The sequence below is a fragment of the Pristiophorus japonicus genome, chromosome 13, assembly GCF_044704955.1.
Source record: "Pristiophorus japonicus isolate sPriJap1 chromosome 13, sPriJap1.hap1, whole genome shotgun sequence".
Classification (NCBI taxonomy): Eukaryota; Metazoa; Chordata; class Chondrichthyes; family Pristiophoridae; genus Pristiophorus; species Pristiophorus japonicus.
This window is the reverse complement of record NC_091989.1, coordinates 153,411,427-153,431,614: the sequence shown is the minus strand read 5'-3', so window position 1 is coordinate 153,431,614 and position 20,188 is coordinate 153,411,427. Positions and strand designations below refer to the sequence as shown.

General features: G+C 47.6%; 1 protein-coding gene across 1 annotated transcript in view; it reads left to right on the top strand.

Moving 5' to 3' along the window:
* Positions 1 to 20,188, top strand: part of LOC139278203 (uncharacterized) — a 57,354-nt gene that overhangs the window by 11,445 nt on the left and 25,721 nt on the right. Inside the window, exon 3 of the mRNA XM_070896851.1 lies at positions 19,311 to 19,490. Within this exon, the coding sequence (XP_070752952.1) occupies positions 19,311 to 19,490 (180 nt within the window). The remainder of the gene's footprint in view (positions 1 to 19,310; positions 19,491 to 20,188) is intronic.

Sequence of the window (20,188 nt, the reverse complement as noted above, 5' to 3'; positions counted from 1 at the left end):
TTCTATGCACCGAAGAATTAATATTCAGAGAAGAGAAACATATCTGCTTAAATGCCGACAAGGTGCTGATGTTACTTCAGAACTTTAAAACCTCAGTTCCCACTAATGTGTTACTGACAGGGAAGGTCTTGGATTATACCATTAAATGGGAAAAATTAAAATCGTTATAACCTCATAGCAGGTGTCACAGCAAGGATGCAGACTCCTGTTTCTTCAAATAGCAGCCAAGGTGAATGATGTATCATTGAATTGTATTGATCCATTAATGCAAAACTACTGCAGGAAGGATAATACATGGAGACTGCCAAGTCTGACATTACAAGGCAAAACAGATACCAAAACATGGATGCAATACCGCAGCTTAATTATATTTCAACTAAATAGCATCCTGAAGAAGAATTGACACCTAAAATGTTGTAACCAGTCTTTTCGTCTTGTGGATGCTGACTGATCTGTGTATTTCCAGCAACTTGTCTTTTTATTTTTAATTATATTTCAAGTTGTCACCAGCAAAAGTCCCCAGATTTGTTTTAGGAGGATCAGTGTGTGTAGGGATTTTTCATGTCTGTTTCCATACCCTCTTAGGAACCCGAGCAAGATTGTCTGAGCCCCTGATTTCATCATGGCTTCGCCAATGCCTCTTCATGGTGATCACCCAATACGAAAGGAAAGTTAGGACCTCTGCAAATCGTTCCTTCTCTCTGAAATAAATGCTTTGCCACTGTATTGAAGATATTAGAGTTTGTTATTAAATAGTGGGAATATAACTTGAACTATCTTTTGCCTTAATATTGATCACGATTTAAAAGTACAAGATATAATCAGAAAGAAATTTAAGCAAGAATTTGTGTTGGTTTATCATGTCGTCAGGACATCCCAAAGTGCTTCACACCAAAGAATTACTCGTGATGTGCAGCCACTGTTATTATGTAGGCAAATGCAGCAGCCAATTTGCACAAAAACTAGGTCCACAAAGCGTAATTGAGATGAAAGACCTGCTAGTTACTCTGTTTTTGGTGGTGTTAGTTGAGGGACAACTGTTGGTGAGGACACCAGGAGAACTTCCTAGCTCTTCTGCGAATTGTGCGCAGGTTCTTTTTTATCTGCCTGAGTCGGCTGATGGGGCCTCAGTTTAACATCTTACCTGCAGATAGCAACTCTGACAAAGCAGCTCTGCCTTAGTAATGTACTGGTGTTAGTTTAAATTCTTTTCTTAAATCCTGAAGTGGGCTCAAAGTCACAACTTTGCTTATCCAGAGTCGAGATTACTACTATAATAAATTAAAAACAGAAAATGCTGGAAATCTCAGCGGGTCAGGCAGCATCTGTGTCGAGTTAACGTTTCAGGTCGAAGATCCTTCCTCAGAGATCACTACTAACTTGTCATGTATCTTACATTATTATATATAACTGTATCCTAACATGCTATACATGACTGTAATAAGATATGACCTGTAACCACCAGCATACCTTACCACCAGGGGTGCACTTGCAAGAGACAGGTATATAAGGACAGGTCTCAGGCAAGTGCAGCATTCCAGAGCTGTGAAAAGGTGCAGGTCCAGAGTGACCTTGACTTCACTACATGCCTCGTGTGAATCTGTACTGAGGGGACAGGACTTTACAGTGGCGACGGGTTACGGGATTACAGAATCTACAGAATGGCGAACAACGGATCAGATGAAAAGTACAATGCGGGAGACAATTGGGAGGACTTTATAGAAAGGCTCCAGCAAAGCTTTGTAACCAAAGACTGGTTAGGCAACGATAAGGCAGACAAGAGACGAGCCCATCTCTTGACCAGCTGTGGCTCGAAAACATACGCTTTCATGAAGGATCTGTTGGCACCCGAGAAACCAGCAAGCAAGTCGTTTGAAGAATTGAGCACACTGGTAAGAGACCACCTGAAGCCAGCGAGCAGCCTACAGATGGCCAAACACAGGTTCTACAACTACAGACGCTGTGTGGGCCAGAGCATACCCGACTTCGTGGCGGAACTTCGGAGGTTGGCTAGTTTATGTGAGTTCTCCGATAAACTGAGGAGAGAAATGCTGAGAATCATTTTCATTGAAGGAATAGGCCACGCAGGCATATTCCGAAAGCTCATAGAGACCAAGAACCTGACCTTAAAGGCAGCAGCACTGGTTACACAGACATTCTTGGTAGGGGAAGAAGAAACGAGGTTGATTTACAATGCAGATACGACAACTAACGAAATATCGGAACAAGAAGTTCACAGCACTAAACAAGCTGCTACCCCCACACACAGACAAAACCGGGAGAACATGCTCTCGACAGCAGGTAGAAGCCATCAAGCTGCTACACACAGACAAAACTGGGAGAACAGGCTCTCGACAGCAGGCAGAAGCCATCAAGGGCCACAGGAACGGCCGTTCACACCTCATCAACCCATAATGCGAGCAATCAACTACAAACTGAGAGAAGCTCAAGAGAGATCAGCCAGACGCAGCTCATTCTTTGGGAACTCTTTGAGCAATGGAACAGGTCTGTGCTGGAGGTGTGGGGGTGGGCACTCGTCAAGGGGATGTCGATTTCAGCAGGCTGTTAGCAGAAATTGTGAATATACAGGGCATTTGGCCCGCATGTGCAAAAAAACGGTAGCTCGGGAGTTAGATGAAGTCCTTACTACTTGGGGGATCAAGGGTTATGGCGAGAAAGCAGGAAGGGGGTACTGAAGTTTCATGTTCAGCCATGAACTCATTGAATGGCGGTGCAGGCTAGAAGGGCTGAATGGCCTGCTCCTGCACCTATTTTCTATGTTTCTATGTTTCTATGTATACGAATCGGAAGGGTCGGAAAGCGGACCAGAAGATGGTGGGGACAGTATCCGGGACACCAGTGTACAGCAGGTCAACACGATCAATGGCCGCTGCTCCTACAGTAGGACGCCTCCTATAATGATGAGGGTCCTACTCAACGGGATATCTGCCAACATGGAGCTGGATACGGGAGCGAGTCAATCTCTTATGGGCGCTCAACAATTTGAACAACTGTGGCTGCATAAAAGAGTCTGACCAAAACTCACAAGGGTCGACACCACACTAAGGACCTATACCAAAGAAATCGTACCAGTCCTCGGCAGCGCCATGCTCTCTGTCACACACAAAGGGACAGTGAACCGACTTCCCCTGTGGATTGTCCCCGGAGACCCCCCAACACTGCTGGGGAGAAACTGGCTGGCAAAACTAAACTGGAAATGGGATGATGTCCATGCCATGTTATTAGAGGAACGGACCTCCTGCTCAACAGTTATAAAGCGATTTGAACATCTCTTTCAGCCAGGTGTGGGCACTTTCAAAGGGGCCAAAGTCAAAATCTACATCACACAGGATGCTAGACCGGTCCATCACAAGGCCAGAGCTGTACCCTATGTGATGAGGAAAAAGATTGAACATGAACTAGACAGGCTTCTGCGGGAAAGCATTACATCAGCTGTGGAATTTAGCGACTGGGCAAGTCCCATTGTCCCAGTCATGAAGCCTGATGGATCCGTACGAATTTGTGGGGACTACAAATCTACCATAAACAGAGTTTCCCTACAGGATTAGTACCCGCTGCCCAGAGCGGAGGACTTATTTGCCACATTGGCTGGAGGTAAACTTTTCTCAAAATTAGACCTCACATCTGCGTATATGACGCAAGAATTGACCGAGGAATCTAAGCTACTCACCACCATCAACACACATCGAGGCCTTTTCATGTACAATCGATGCCCATTCGGCATCAGGTCGGCAGCTGCCATATTCCAGCGCAACATGGAGAGTCTGCTCAAGTCCGGGGCCTATAAAAGGCTCAGCAGTCCGGGGAGCGTCGAGAGAGGCGGGAGTCCAGAGAGGCAGCGGCCTATAAAAGGCTCAGCAGTCCGGGGAGCGTTGAGAGAGGCGGGAGTCCAGAGAGGCAGCGGCCTATAAAAGGCTCAGCAGTCCGGGGAGAGTCCAGAGAGGCGGGAGTCGAGAGAGGCAGCGGCCTATAAAAGGCTCAGCAGTCCGGGGAGCGTCGAGAGAGGCGGGAGTCCAGAGAGGCAGCGGCCTATAAAAGGCTCAGCAGTCCGGGGAGCGTTGAGAGAGGCGGGAGTCCAGAGAGGCAGCGGCCTATAAAAGGCTCAGCAGTCCGGGGAGCGTCGAGAGAGGTGGGAGTCCAGAGAGGCAGCGGCCTATAAAAGGCTCAGCAGTCCGGGGAGCGTTGAGAGAGGCGGGAGTCCAGAGAGGCAGCGGCCTATAAAAGGCTCAGCAGTCCGGGGAGAGTCCAGAGAGGCGTAGCGGTGCAGCTCCAGCTGGGAGAGAAGGCAAAAAAGAAGTAGAAGGAAATCAAAAGGTGACGTCACAGCCAACGTGGTAAGTGATTGGCTGCTGATTGGTGAGTAGTTTTTCTTTTTCTTTATTAGTCAGTAACTTTTAACATTGTTGTCGGCAATTTAAGTGTATCTAAGGGTTAATTCATGGCAGGACAGCTCGGTCACGTGATATGCTCCTCCTGTACCATGTGGGAACACGGGGACAACACCAGTGTCCCTGACGACTACATGTGCGGGAAGTGTGTCCACCTCCGGCTACTGACGGTCCGCGTTGCGGAGTTGGAGCTGAAGGTGGATTCACTCTGGAGCATCCACGATGCTGAGAATGACGTGAGTATCACGTGTAGCGAGTTGGTCTTACTGCAGGAGAAGGGTCCACAGCCAGCGAGGGAATGGAAGACCAGCAGGAAGAGTAGTGCAAGGAAGGTAGTGCAGGGGTCCCCTGTGGTCATCCCCCTGCAAAACAGATACACCGCTTTGAGTACTGTTGAGGGGGATGACTCATCAGGGGAGGGCAGCAGCAGCCAAGTTCATGGCACCGTGGCTGGCTCTGTTGCACAGGAGGGCAGGAAAAAGAGTGGAAGAGCGATAGTGATAGGGGATTCAATTGTAAGGGGAATAGATAGGCGTTTCTGCGGCCGCAACCGAGACTCCAGGATGGTATGTTGCCTCCCTGGTGCAAGGGTCAAGGATGTCTCGGAGCGGGTGGAGGACATTCTAAAAAGGGAGGGAGAACAGCCAGTTGTCGTGGTGCACGTTGGTACCAATGACATAGGTAAAAAAAGGGATGAGTTCCTACGAAATGAATTTAAGGAGCTAGGAGCTAAATTAAAAAGTAGGACCTCAAAAGTAGTAATCTCGGGATTGCTACCAGTGCCACGTGCTAGTCAGAGTAGGAATCGCAGGATAGCTCAGATGAATACGTGGCTTGAGCAATGGTGCAGCAGGGAGGGATTCAAATTCCTGGGGCATTGGAACCGGTTCTGGGGGAGGTGGGACCAGTACAATCCGGACGGTCTGCACCTGGGCAGAATCGGAACCAATGTCCTCGGGGGAGTGTTTGCTAGTGCTGTTGGGGAGGAGTTAAACTAATATGGCAGGGGGATGGGAACCAATGCAGGGAGATAGAGGGAAACAAAAAGGAGGCAAAAACAAAAGACAGAAAGGAGATGAGGAAAAGTGGAGGGCAGAGAAACCCAAGGCAAAGAACAAAAAGGGCCATTGTACAGCAAAATTCTAAAAGGACAGAGGGTGTTAAAAAAACAAGCCTAAAGGCTTTGTGTCTTAATGCAAGGAGTATCCGCAATAAGGTGGATGAATTAACTGTGCAAATAGATGTTAACAAATATGATGTGATTGGGATTACGGAGACGTGGCTCCAGGATGAGCAGGGCTGGGAACTCAACATCCAGAGGTATTCAACATTCAGGAAGGATAGAATAAAAGGAAAAGGAGGTGGGGTAGCATTGCTGGTTAAGGAGGAGATTAAGGCAATAGTTAGGAAGGACATTAGCTTGGATGATGTGGAATCTATATGGGTAGAGCTGCAGAACACGAAAGGGCAAAAAACGTTAGTGGGAGTTGTGTACAGACCTCCAAACAGTAGTAGTGATGTTGGGGAGGGCATCAAACAGGAAATTAGGGGTGCGTGCAATAAAGGTGCAGCAGTTATAATGGGTGACTTTAATATGCACATAGATTGGGCTAACCAAACTGGAAGCAATACGGTGGAGGAGGATTTTCTGGAGTGCATAAGGGATGGTTTTTTAGACCAATATGTCGAGGAACCAACTAGGGGGGAGGCCATCTTAGACTGGGTGTTATGTAATGAGAAAGGATTAATTAGCAATCTCGTTGTGCGAGGCCCCTTGGGGAAGAGTGACCATAATATGGTGGAATTCTGCATTAGGATGGAGAATGAAACAGTTAATTCAGAGACCATGGTCCAGAACTTAAAGAAGGCTAACTTTGAAGGTATGAGGCGTGAATTGGCTGAGATGGATTGGCGAATGATACTTAAGGGGTTGACTGTGGATGGGCAATGGCAGACATTTAGAGACCGCATGGATGAACTACAACAATTGTACATTCCTGTCTGGCATAGAAATAAAAAAGGGAAGGTGGCTCAACCGTGGCTATCAAGGGAAATCAGGGATAGTATTAAAGCCAAGGAAGTGGCATACAAATTGGCCAGAAATAGCAGCGAACCTGGGGACTGGGAGAAATTTAGAACTCAGCAGAGGAGGACAAAGGGTTTGATTAGGGCAGGGAAAATGGAGTATGAGAAGAAGCTTGCAGGGAACATTAAGACGGATTGCAAAAGTTTCTATAGATATGTAAAGAGAAAAAGGTTAGTAAAGACAAATGTAGGTCCCCTGCAGTCAGAATCAGGGGAAGTCATAACGGGGAACAAAGAAATGGCGGACCAATTGAACAAGTACTTTGGTTCGGTATTCACGAAGGAGGACACGAACAACCTTCCGGTTATAAAAGGGGTCGGGGGGTCTAGTAAGGAGGAGGAACTGAGGGAAATCCTTATTAGCCGGGAAATTGTGTTGGGGAAATTGATGGGATTGAAGGCCGATAAATCCCCAGGGCCTGATGGACTGCATCCCAGAGTACTTAAGGAGGTGGCCTTGGGAATAGTGGATGCGTTGACAGTCATTTTCCAACATTCCATTGACTCTGGATCAGTTCCTATGGAGTGGAGGGTAGCCAATGTAACCCCACTTTTTAAAAAAGGAGGGAGAGAGAAAACAGGGAATTATAGACCGGTCAGCCTGACATCGGTAGTGGGTAAAATGATGGAATCAATTATTAAGGATGTCATAGCAGTGCATTTGGAAAGAGGTGACATGATAGGTCCAAGTCAGCATGGATTTGTGAAAGGGAAATCATGCTTGACAAATCTTCTGGAATTTTTTGAGGATGTTTCCAGTAGAGTGGATAAGGGAGAACCAGTTGATGTGGTATATTTGGACTTTCAGAAGGCGTTCGACAAGGTCCCACACAAGAGATTGATGTGCAAAGTTAGAGCACATGGGATTGGGGGTAGTGTACTGACATGGATTGAGAACTGGTTGTCAGACAGGAAGCAAAGAGTAGGAGTAAATGGGTACTTTTCAGAATGGCAGGCAGTGACTAGTGGGGTACCGCAAGGTTCTGTGCTGGGGCCCCAGCTGTTTACACTGTACATTAATGATTTAGATGAGGGGATTAAATGTAGTATCTCCAAATTTGCGGATGACACTAAGTTGGGTGGCAGTGTGAGCTGCGAGGAGGATGCTGTGAGGCTGCAGAGCGACTTGGATAGGTTAGGTGAGTGGGCAAATGCATGGCAGATGAAGTATAATGTGGATAAATGTGAGGTTATCCACTTTGGTGGTAAAAACAGAGAGACAGACTATTATCTGAATGGTGACAGATTAGGAAAAGGGGAGGTGCAAAGAGACCTGGGTGTCATGGTACATCAGTCATTGAAGGTTGGCATGCAGGTGCAGCAGGCGGTTAAGAAAGCAAATGGCATGTTGGCCTTCATAGCAAGGGGATTTGAGTACAGGGGCAGGGAGGTGTTGCTACAGTTGTACAGGGCATTGGTGAGGCCACACCTGGAGTATTGTGTACAGTTTTGGTCTCCTAACCTGAGGAAGGACATTCTTGCTATTGAGGGAGTGCAGCGAAGGTTCACCAGACTGATTCCCGGGATGGAGGGACTGACCTATCAAGAAAGACTGGATCAACTGGGCTTGTATTCACTGGAGTTCAGAAGAATGAGAGGGGACCTCATAGAAACATATAAAATTCTGACGGGGTTAGACAGGTTAGATGCAGGAAGAATGTTTCCAATGTTGGGGAAGTCCAGAACCAGGGGTAGTCACAGTCTAAGGATAAGGGGTAAGCCATTTAGGACCGAGATGCGGAGGAACTTCTTCACCCAGAGAGTGGTGAACCTGTGGAATTCTCTACCACAGAAAGTTGTTGAGGCCAATTCACTAAATATATTCAAAAAGGAGTTAGATGAGGTCCTTACTGCTAGGGGGATCAAGGGGTATGGCGAGAAAGCAGGAATGGGGTACTGAAGTTGAATGTTCAGCCATGAACTCATTGAATGGCGGTGCAGGCTAGAAGGGCCGAATGGCCTACTCCTGCACCTATTTTCTATGTTTCTATGTTTCTATCCCGGGGACGGTTGTATTTCAAGACGACATACTTATCACGGCAGGGACACCGACTCCTATCTCCGTAATTTGGAGGAAGTACTAAAGCGGTTGGATCGGGTAGGCCTACGAGTCAAGAAATCCAAGTGCCTGTTTCTCGCACCCGAGGTTGAATTTTTGGGCAGAAGGATTGCCGCTGATGGAATCCGCCCAACAGGGTCCAAAACAGAAGCAATTCGCCTGGCATCCAGGCCCTGGAATGTCTCAGAAATGCGCGCCTTTCTCAGGCTACTCAATTATTTTGGGAACTTTATGCAGAACTTAAGCTCGCTGCTGGAGCCTCTCCACGTGCTACTCAGGAAGGGGTGCAATTGGTTTTGGGGGGACGCCCAGGAACGCGCCTTCAATAAGGCATGCAACCTTCTGTGTTCCAACAGTGTTTTGACTTTCTTTGACCCAGGTAAAAAGCTAGTTCTTGCATGCGATGCGTCAGCGTATGGGGTCGGGTGCGTTTTGCAACATGTCAATAGTGCGGGCAAATTACAACCCATAGCTTATGCCTCCAGGTCACTTTTGCGGGCGGAGCGCGGGTACGGAATGGTAGAGAAGGAGGCGCTCGCGTGCGTGTATGGTGTCAAAAAGATGCACCAATAACTTTTTCGGGGCCAAGTTCGCGTTAGAAACCGACCACAAGCCCCTCACGTCCCTCCTATCCAAGAGCAAGGCAATAAACGGCAACGCCTCGGCGTGAATTCAACGGTGAGCACTCATGCTGGCGTCCTACGACTACACAATAAGGCACAGACCAGGCACAGACAACTGTGCCGACGCGCTCAGCAGGCTACCCCTGGCAACCACGGAAGGGTCTGATGAACAGGACTGTGAGATAGTCATGGCAATCAATGCCTTTGAGTCCACAGGTTCGCCCATGACGGCTCGCCAAATCAGAGCCTGGACGGCCAGCGACCCCACGTTATCCTTAGTAAAAAGATGTGTCCTAACCAGTGACTGGGCAGAGGCTCGCGATGCCTGCCCCGAGGAATTAAAACCCTTTCACAGGCGCATGCATGAGCTATCACTACAAGCAGACTGCCTGATGTGGGGCAGCCGAGTAGTCATGCCTCTGCGAGGCAGAGAGGCATTTGTCCGGGAGCTCCACCGCGAGCACCCGGGGATCGTTCTCATGAAGACCATAGCCAGATCCCACATCTGGTGGTCTGGTATTGACGCGGACTTGGAGCTCTGCGTCCGAAGGTGCACCATTTGTGCCCAACTCAGCAATGCCCCCGGGGAGGCTCCACTGAGCCCCTGGCCCTGGGCTACCAAACCGTGGTCGCGGGTGCACATAGACTATGCGGGCCCATTCATGGGCAAAATGTTCCTCGTAGTTGTAGATGCATTTTCAAAGTGGATCGAATGCACCATTTTAAACTCGAGCACAACCTCCACCACTGTGGAGAGCCTCGCAACCATGTTTGCAACGCACGGAATCCCTGACACATTGGTCAGTGACAATGGTCCGTGCTTCACCAGCGCAGAATTCCAAGACTTTATAATTGACCACGGCATAAATCACGTCAAGACGGCACCGTTCAAGCTGGCCTCCAACGGCCAGGCGGAGAGAGCAGTGCAAATCATTAAACAAGGCATGCTTAAAATCCAAGGTCCCATGCTGCAGGGTCACCTGTCGCGACTGCTGCTGGCATACAGATCTCGTCCGCACTCACTGACTGGGATCCCCCCCGCGCAACTGTTGATTAAAAGGACTTTAAAAACAAGGCTTTCATTAATCCTCCCAGACATGCACGAAATCGTTGAGGCAAAGCGCCGTAAGCTGACTGAGTACCATGACAGAAATTCGAGGGGGAGATGGAATGAGATAGGGGACAAAGTGTTTGTACAAAACTATGGCAGGGGTCCCAAATGGCTTGCAGGGACAGTAACGGGCAAGGAAGGAAACAGGCTACTGGTAGTACAAATGGACAATGGCAAAACCTGCTGGAGGCATGTAGACCAAGTCAAAAGCAGATTTACCAACAACACTGCGGAACCAGAGGCAGACTACAATGTGGAACTCGCACCACACCTGGTGGACAGACAGAGGGAACAACCTGAGGAAAGGGCAATCCCAACAGACAGCCCAGGCGAGATACCAGCAACCACACCCAAAGAAAAACAGACACCAAGGCAAACAACTGAACCACAACTCAGACGCTCCACGCGAGAGCGTAGACCACCTGAGAGACTGAACCTATAAAGACAATAAGGCCTTGGGGGAGGGTGATGTCATGTATCTTACATTATTATATATAACTGTATCCTAACATGCTATACATGACTGTAATAAGATATGACCTGTAACCACCAGCATACCTTACCACCAGAGGTGCACTTGTAAGAGACAGGTATATAAGGACAGGTCTCAGGCAAGTGCAGCATTCCAGAGCTGTGCAATAAAGGTGCAGGTCCAGAGTGACCTTGCCTTCACTACATGCCTCATGTGAATCTGTACTGAGGGGACAGGACTTTACATAACTGAGCCAAGTCGTGCATCTAATAATACATTTAGAAAGGTAAGCTCGTTATTTAATTAAATTCAGCAATTAACATTGTTTCTGCCCTCCCTTCTTATTGTTACACATGGCCCTTTTACATGTCCACGTGAATATGTCCTGAAACAAAAACCAGCAAGAAAGAGTCCTTTCCCAATGTTTGTGTTATTCTAGATTCAGTAAACTATATCTTTGACCCTACATCCCTTTTGAGACTACATACACAGTAAACAGTTTTTCCACAAAGTGATTAATCTAAAAATATATAAAGTTATCTCTTTCACTGATTCGGGGTTGTCTGCTCGGCATGTACAAATGATTGCAAGTAGTTGACTTTCTTTGAGGTTTTCCTGACAACCATTTAAGTTCATACTCTCTGTTGATTCACAACTATGTGGAATGTGACACAAAGTTCACTTCAATTTCAAGCTATCAGACAACACCACGCCATGATTGGAACATAACATAAGCTTTACTGTCATGTATGTATGCTTGGTGTTAGTGACCAACAGGTGGCGCCACTGTCAGAGGTCATTGGGTTGTATGCATGTGTGTGTGGCCGAGGTATAAAAGGCAAGCCATCTTGTAATGTCATCACTTTGGGCCCTAATAAAGCAGAGCCAGGTTTGTATCTGTGTTAGTTTATAGTATTCAGTCTATCGAGTTATTACATAACATTTACTGTGGTGCATATGGTTCTGGCTTTCATCTTATTTTTTATTCTGTGGTCTTCATTAAATTCTTCCTTCCTTCTTCTTCAGCTATAATCTGGTTGAATAGATTTATTTAATTATAAGAACATAAGAAATAGGAGCAGGAGTAGGCCATACAGCCCCTTGAGCCTGGTCCGCCATTTAATAAGATCATGGCTGATCATTGACCTCAACTCCACTTTCCTGCCCGATCTCCATATCCCTTGATTTCCCTAGACTCCATGGTCCCGACATTGGTGACCTTACCGGCCACTGCCGCCTACTGCCGCCGAGTTTTGCTGCCGTTTTCCTCTCCTTGCCATTTTCCACTTGGGCTGGAGCGGACCGGAAACTGCCTGCTGACGTCCTCTGGTGGCCAAGTAGTATAAATGACCTCCCGCCCGCCGAGCAGCCAGATTGGTGCGGGCAGGAGTCAGTGCCAGCAGGGGGAAGGACCGCTGCATGGAGGCTGTTCTAACCCTGACAGTAGGTATGAAGTACAGAAAGAAAAGGCTAGTGGCCATATTTAAAACATTTTTTTTACAGCGACTTACCTGGATGGGGTCCCCTGAAGGTGTTCAGATGTTTTTTTTTGTTTGCCATGATTTTTATTTGCAGGTCTTCCACCCTCCCTGGGCCCGACTCCATTCTCAGCGACACTTGGGCAGCAAGAGCCTTTGCCGCCGAGATTGAGCTCCCGCCCGCTGCGTAAGCCATTGTTTGGCTGCCGGGCAGTACTGCCACCTCTTTTAGAGGGATTTTCCAGGCAAAGTACTGCCCGGTCTCTCGCCGGTTATCGGCGGTCCTTTGGGCGGCACTTGGGCGGGCCTTGGCCTTCACCAATTTCGGCCCCCAAAAATCTATATATCTCTGTCTTGAATATATTCAGAGACTCAGCATCCACAGCCCTCTGGGGCAGAGAATTTGAAAGATTCACAATCCTCTGAGTGAAGAAATGCATCCGCTCTCTGTCTTAAATGGCCGACCCCTCATCCTGAGACTATTCTAGTTCTAGACATTCCAGCCAGGGGAAACAACCTTTCGGCATCTATCCTGTCAATCCCCTTCAGAATCTTGGAAATTTCAATGAGATCACCTCTTATGCTACTCCAGAGAGTATAGGCCCATTCTACACAATCTCAACATAAGAACATTTGTTGCACCTATCTTAGTTCAACGATATGTATGAATCTTGTATGAGTCTTGTATGAGTTTATAGACCAGCAAATCAGATAAACATTAACTGGTAGAGATAATTACCCCAAAATTCCAAGCGGTAAGTATGAATTGCACTCACTGATGCTTTACAGAGTTACGGCTGTTGGAATTTCATAGGTAAGCTCATTTGCATATCCATTGGAGGATCTCCACCATAAATCCCATGGAAAATGGAATAATGTGCTTGGAAATTCGAGTGCAGTATTTAAAATGCAAAGCCTGACTGAAAATGGCAACAGTTTGTTGGGGAAGTGTTTGGAACACTGAGTTCACTCTCAGATAGTTGCACTGGATGGCTCAAATGCCATTTTGCCCCGTATGTCAAAAACGCCTTCCGCAGGAGGATCTGGCATAAATAGTTTTAAAAAAAAAGGGACAAACGCAGTGCAAGAAGGAACAAAAGAGCTCACAATTTCAGTTAGAATGATCTCCAAAACCACAAAACCACATCGCCAGTGGCACAAATGAAATGACATCGGGCACAAGTTCCAGAGATGCAGCCAGCAGCGGTTCCCCCTTGGACCAAGCCGTCGTGACAGGAAGTCCACTTCAGTCCCAGGAGCCTTTTGAGCAGCCAATCACCTCTCGTGACACTGCTTGCACCTAAAAGAGGCCCATGAGTAGGAGAAGGAAAGGCGTGTTCACCATCCAGGGGAGGCATGGTGTCAGGAAAGAGTAGGTTGGCTTGCAGTCACTTTGAAGTTTGTTGCATTAAAGGAGAATGTGTACTTATGTTGTGCTCTGTTCTACATAGGATTACATAGGATATACAGCACAGAAAGTCATGGAGCTTAAAGCCATACTGGAACACATGCACTTATTTTGTGCCGACTTATTAAATAAAGTGATTATGATTGAGATAGAAACATAGAAACATAGAAAATAGGTGCAGCAGTAGGCCATTCGGCCCTTCGAGCCTGCACCACCATTCAATATGATCATGGCTGATCATGCAACTTCAGTACCCCATTCCTGCTTTTTCGCCATACCCCTTGATCCCTTTAGGGCCACATCTAACTCCATTTTGAATATATCTAACGAACTGGCCTCAACAACTTTCTGTAGTAGAGAATTCCACAGGTTTACAATTCTCTGAATGAAGAAGTTTCTCTTCATCTCGGTCCTAAATGGCTTACCCCTTAACCTTAGACTGTATCCCCTGGTTCTGGACTTCTCCCACACCGGGAACATTCTTCCTGCATCTAATCTGTCCAGTCCCGTCAGAATTTTATATGTTTCTATGAGATCCTCTCTCATTCTTCTAAATTCCAGTGAATATAAGCCTAGTCGATTCAGTCTTTCTTCATATGTCAGTCCTGCTATCCCAGGAATCAGTCTGGTGAACCTTCGCTGCACTCCTTCAATAGCAAGAATGTCCTTCCTCAGATTAGGAGTCCAAAACTGCACACAATATTCAAGATGGTCACAAAGGGATCTGATGTGTTGGAATGTTTTCATTCAGGCACTGGATTGGAGGGTTAGCCCTTTACTTACAGATGGGGGAGGGGAGTTAAGGTAGTGTTGACAGAAGTAGACTGTTAACTGAGACTCCACTGAGCAGTCATGCTCTGATGCCTCTTGCAGCTGTCACTAAGGAGTACTCTGAGTGACGATGCTCACTTCATGTGTTTCTGGCTCCAGAGCAGTTACGGATACCTTCCTAGGAATATCCAAATCCAGGCTTTTTTGCATGGCAAAGTTGTGCACGTACATCAGACTACTAGTATACGAGACCCAGGAGGTGAAGTTTAATAAAGAGCCCCTTCTGATTTTTCAAGGCAACATAGGTGCCCCTTTAAGGCCCCGATGGTGCTTTCAACAAAACTCTGGTAGAGTCATGTGACATGTTACAGCACTCCTCTGCTTCTGTTTAGTTAACTGGTAGTAGGGGGCATACCTTGTCACCCACAAACCATCAGTTGACATGATTTCTTTCCTTGAAGAGCTCAGTGATTCTGAAGGATAAATGCTTTGTGACAACCTCCATCAAATCTTGTGTTGATGTGCATAATCCTTTGGATGTTGTCACACACAGTCTGTACTGTGGAAGTTGAGGTGGTTGACTGTAGTAGCTTGCAAAGCAACATGGGTGCCACCAATTGTACCCTGCATCTTGGGAAAGTCAGCAGCGCCATAAAGCTATCTATCTCATTGCTGCCATACTCTCATGCTTAACTTGGTGAATTACCCAGTTTCCCTGTAAAGTGCATCAATCACCAGATGAATACATTGCACTTTGGCTGATATATTACAGATGTCCCCCGTGACTGCCTGAAATAATCCAGTGCTATAAAGGTTGAGTGCAGTTAATCATGATCATAGCCAGAGACAAAGCTGTCTGGACAGATTACTGAGGCTGCAAGTCCTCATGCGATAGCTGGCACAGCGACCCTATAGCCTCTGGTGAGGTGGACTCTTCTAATACGCATCTCCCAAGGTCCTCGCCGAACCTGTGTTGAAAGAGAAATAAATCTTACATTTATATAGCACCTTTCATGACCTCAGGACTCCTCAAAGCGCTTTACAGCCAATGAAGTACTTTTTTTGAAGTGTCACTGTTGCAACATAGGAAAAGCAGCAGCCAATTTACGCACAGCAAAATCCCACAAACAGCGATTTGATAATGACCAGGTAATCTGTTTTAGTGATGTTGGTTGAGGGATAAACATTGGTCAGGACATCGGGGCGAATGCCACTGTTCTTCGAATAGTGCCATGGGATCTTTTGGGCCCGAACTTGGGGAATGAGACATCCAATATCGCCCATAGCACCGAGGTAGCGCCCCCCCCCAAAATTTTTTCACCAAGATTCCTCATGTATCACCCATCTGCCGCCCAGGTCCCGCACGGCGGGAGTTTCTTCGGGGAAGTACCGCCAGCGCAACTTCATACCGCCCGCCCATGCCGGAGGCTCCAAAAATGTGATTTTGGTGGTCTAAGATGCTGCTCCCGCCCGCCAGAACAAGCGCTGGGATAAAGGTGGTGTGAGCTGGCTGTAAATCGGGCGGCAGGTACAATCGTGCAGAATGGTCCAGAGCGGCACATCCCGGGTAACATACATATGCTGCCCCATTATCACACCCTCAGAATGAGTTCACACGTGGAAATTAAACTGCACAGAAAGACTTCACGGATGTAAATGAGAAGTTCTCCGTTGAAGGGCTGGTGTGGTATAGGAAGGGGAAATGAGCTACGAGATACAGTAAGGCTGGATGGAGATGTGCTGTAAGGGTTTTCACAACATTGCAGGCAGAACAGATTTATTGAGACAATGTGAGTATTCAGATGGTATGAGCTTATGTCAAAGTATATAGGCAATAATGAGATCATGTAAGGTTCTGTCAGGTGACAGGATGTGAACCTGAGAACAACATGAGCTCAAGCATAGAATGCGGGACCATATATATAATGGACTGCAAGGTCACTGAAAAACATGTCATATTGGGGGTGGGGAACAGTGATGTAACACCTAAGAAAATGTGGCCTGAAGTGCAAGTGTTAATGTGTTCCTCCAAGTTGTGCAACTGTCTCTCATTCAATGGCAGCCTTATTTGTTGTTGCGAGACAGCCTGATGACAGGACCCATCAATAGTCACATCATATGTGGACAGCAAGATACTGCTCAGATACCACTACACCTGAAAGAGATTTGTCTGTTTCTCAGCACGTACCCAAGATGATATAAAAGTTAAACACAGACCAAGACTTGGTGAACAATGTGTTGATTAGTGCAGCATGGCAAGTTACAGAACATGCAAACAAGTGAATCCAAAAAGTCTACATTATTTCCAATATCAGTCAAGTGACAATCCAAACGATCCATGTGAAACAACAGTGACAACTTAATGAACACTTAACAACATCACCAGCACCAACACACAATCCTCTACCCACTACCACCACCTCTCTTCCCCCACCCTCTCGATATGAGGCCTATTGTCCTCTTCATGGCCCCGCCTTCACCATGGCGAGCCACACCCTTGCCCCTCTGCCTCTGCTCCATGACGTTTTGCAGGAGGGCAGCCAGAGCTCTGCTGCCGTGTTCATCTTGGAGAGAATGTAAGGGGTGAGATGGGATCTGCTGCCACCGCCAGCTCCTCGGGATCTATCGGCCTCACTGGTGTGGGCTCGGGGGGGGTTGTATGACATGGCCCAATAGCATCGATTGGTGCATGGCCTCTACAAAGTCGATGTTTCACTCCACCGCACCGATGACCCGCGACATACTGGCAGAATGCTCCTCCGCAAAGATGTCGATGCTGGCAACTATCACAGCCATGGCCTGCAGCAGATCTCGACTTAACTCGACACTCGTCCTCGACAACTGGACTATTTCCTGGATTGCTGCCACCCGTCCTGCATCTCATCGGCTTGTTGCATCATCCTGGGTGGTTGCGGCTTGGTGGCTTTTCCAGCACAGCTTCTGTGCCTCCCAAAACTTGTTCCCGCGTCGCCCGATTCAAATCCCAACAAGTCAGACTCCGACACTAATGTTGGCCGAACAGGTGGCACACGTGGCAGGAGGCTGGAGACCTCCTCTTGCAACTCCTTGACCTCAAGTGGCATGAAGACTGGGACTCCTCCCTCTTCTCCCTCCTAGTGTTCGTGACTCTAGGTAGCAGAGGTGGATATGGGTGATCTGAGGGGGGGAGAGTGGAGGAAGGAGCGGGTGTGTTGAGCTGCTAACGGTGTCGAGATGGAAGACGTTGATGTTTGACATTGCCTTTGTGTGTCAGAGGTGGATGGGGTGCATTGATCAGTGCTGTCCGAATCAACATCCGCAAGTAGAGAACAACATTTAAGTGTATAGCGAGATGGTGGGGTTGGTCAAGCCGACATGTGTACCGTCACATTTTACATTCATGCTTACACACACACACACACACACACACACACACACACACACCCTTGTGGAGTAGTACAGGAGTGCAACAATACATGTTTACTCACACTTGCTGACGCAACAGTATTGTTCTATCGTTTCCGACAGTGGTCTCCATCCTGCACAATGTTGCCCACTGATGACACGGCCTCCCCAATCTCCCGCCAAATGTGTCTATATTGGGGTGGTGCAGGCTTGCCACGACCATCCCGGGTGAGATCTTTATAACGATGCTCCACCTCAGATACAAGTTCCTCCAGCTCCTCCTCAGTAAATCAGGGAGCTCTGGGCCTCCCTCCGTTGGACTATGTGGAAGCTGTTTTTGGACTCATGACAGCTTTCTTAGTTGGATGGCTGATGATGATCTCGTTTTTTCTCTCTCCAAATCTGACCCCTCTGCAACTGGCAGGTGCAAGTGAGTAGCGAGGTTTTCTGTGCATGCGCAGCTGTGCCATCAGCTCCCAATCGGGGAGAAGTGATGTCATTGCCCACAAGAAACTACAAAAAAAAATTCTAAATCTTGCGCATGCACGGTGCACGGCCTCCGATGTTTGCCGAATCGAGAGGCCTACACGCACCACCCACTGCTGCTGCCCGCTCCTGCCCGCTCATGCCCGCTCCTGCTGCCTGCAGCTCCCGCCGACACAACCGCGACTAAACTCCCGCCCGACTGGCCCCAGCGGCAGCGGGCGGCAAAAACTCATGTTTCACCCGGGGACCGCTGAGAAATGGGCGGGCCTTCGCTCCCACCAAGTTCGGGTTCTTTATGTCCACCTGACAGAGCAGACGGGGTCTCAGTTTAACATCCCATCTGAAAAAAAGGCATCTCCAACAGTGCAGCACTCCCTCGGTACTGCACTGGAATGTCAACCTAGATGTTTTGAAGTGCATTGCCTGTATATGCTTTGAGTGCAGGTTGTGGTAGGGTGTGTGAGGGGGGGGGTGGTGTTGGTAATAGGTGGGAGAGGAGCGTGGTGAGAGGGGGGAGGTTGGGGGTTGAAATAATATCTTATTTTGCGCATCCTTCTTAAATGCTGTCCCAATCTCTTTTCATCCATCCTCTGCTGCTCCACCTCCTCCTCCTCCATGATAATGGCATACAGAGAATGCCAAACCAGATCCCGAGAAGCCTCCCTCTGTGATGCGAGGAAAAATCTCCCGTTGGTCTCAGACACCCACGGGCAATCAGAAATAAATCCAAAGCTGTGTAGGCTGAATGCAAAAAACAAGCTCTTGAAAGTTATTCACTGCTACAGTAATTGCTATTCAAACTCTCAGCACTCTTCAAACTCAATAGCTCCACACTTTCAGTGGTCGCAGGAAGTAGAAGCTGACAAAGAGTGAATGACAGCCCAGCAGTGTGGTCTGGCTGCAGTGTGTGGGAGGCATTCACAGCCGCCTTCTCTCCAGGAGACCTTCACAAGTTTGAAAGTACTGTGTTGCTTGTCATTTGCATCAGAAGATAAATGCTTTCCTTTTTCTCCTTGATAAACAGTTGGGCTACATGCAGCGGCTGTGAATTTCGGCACCTCAGCGCCAGCTGTTAAGGCCGATTTCAGGAAACAAGTAGCGGCCACCTCGCTTCTACCTACTTCTGGCGTGGGCCACGGCAGCCGCCATTTTGGACAGGTTGAACTTGCCTGCCTTCGCCAGAAGAATGCTAATCAGTCAGACCGTAACGTTAATCAGCGTGCAATGCTGATTTGACACGCGACCTGCTATTTTGGCTTTAAACGTCAGAATTACATACACTCTCAGTTGTAGTAATAGCAGGGTTGGGTCCTTATTTAAACATTCATACTATATACAACCAGTATGAAAGTTACTGAGAGATACACTTCACAAAGCCAGCATACGCTATCTGCTTGTGAGACACACACCTTCCAACCTCGAGAGACTCCAAACTAATGTCTCTCCTCACTCTTATAGAAAATCATAGTGTCAATGATACATGCAAATAATTAATATACAGACAATGTAGTCTAAATGACCATTGTCCTGAAATCACGTTTAACTGCTTTATGAATTACTGTACACAAACCAGGTGATCAGCAGGAGTTTATACAAAATCAAGGCTTCGATTCCATGCATAGATGTTAATAACCCTTCAACTAGGCTGGAGCTTAATATTTTGATACTTCAAATAACAGTGTTGATGTTTGATGTCTCCAAAATAAGAGGAGCCTAATTGATGTCCTGTTTCTGACTGCTCCATTTTTGATCGGGGCAGAGGAGCACTGAGAGATCGGGGCCCAGGAGCGTCGTGATCGGGGCCCAGGAGAGGCGAGGGTTCGGGGCCCAGGAGAGGCGAGGGCTCAGGGGCAGCACGGGCCAGCTCACACTGCGATCTATGGATAGTAGGAGCATGTGTGT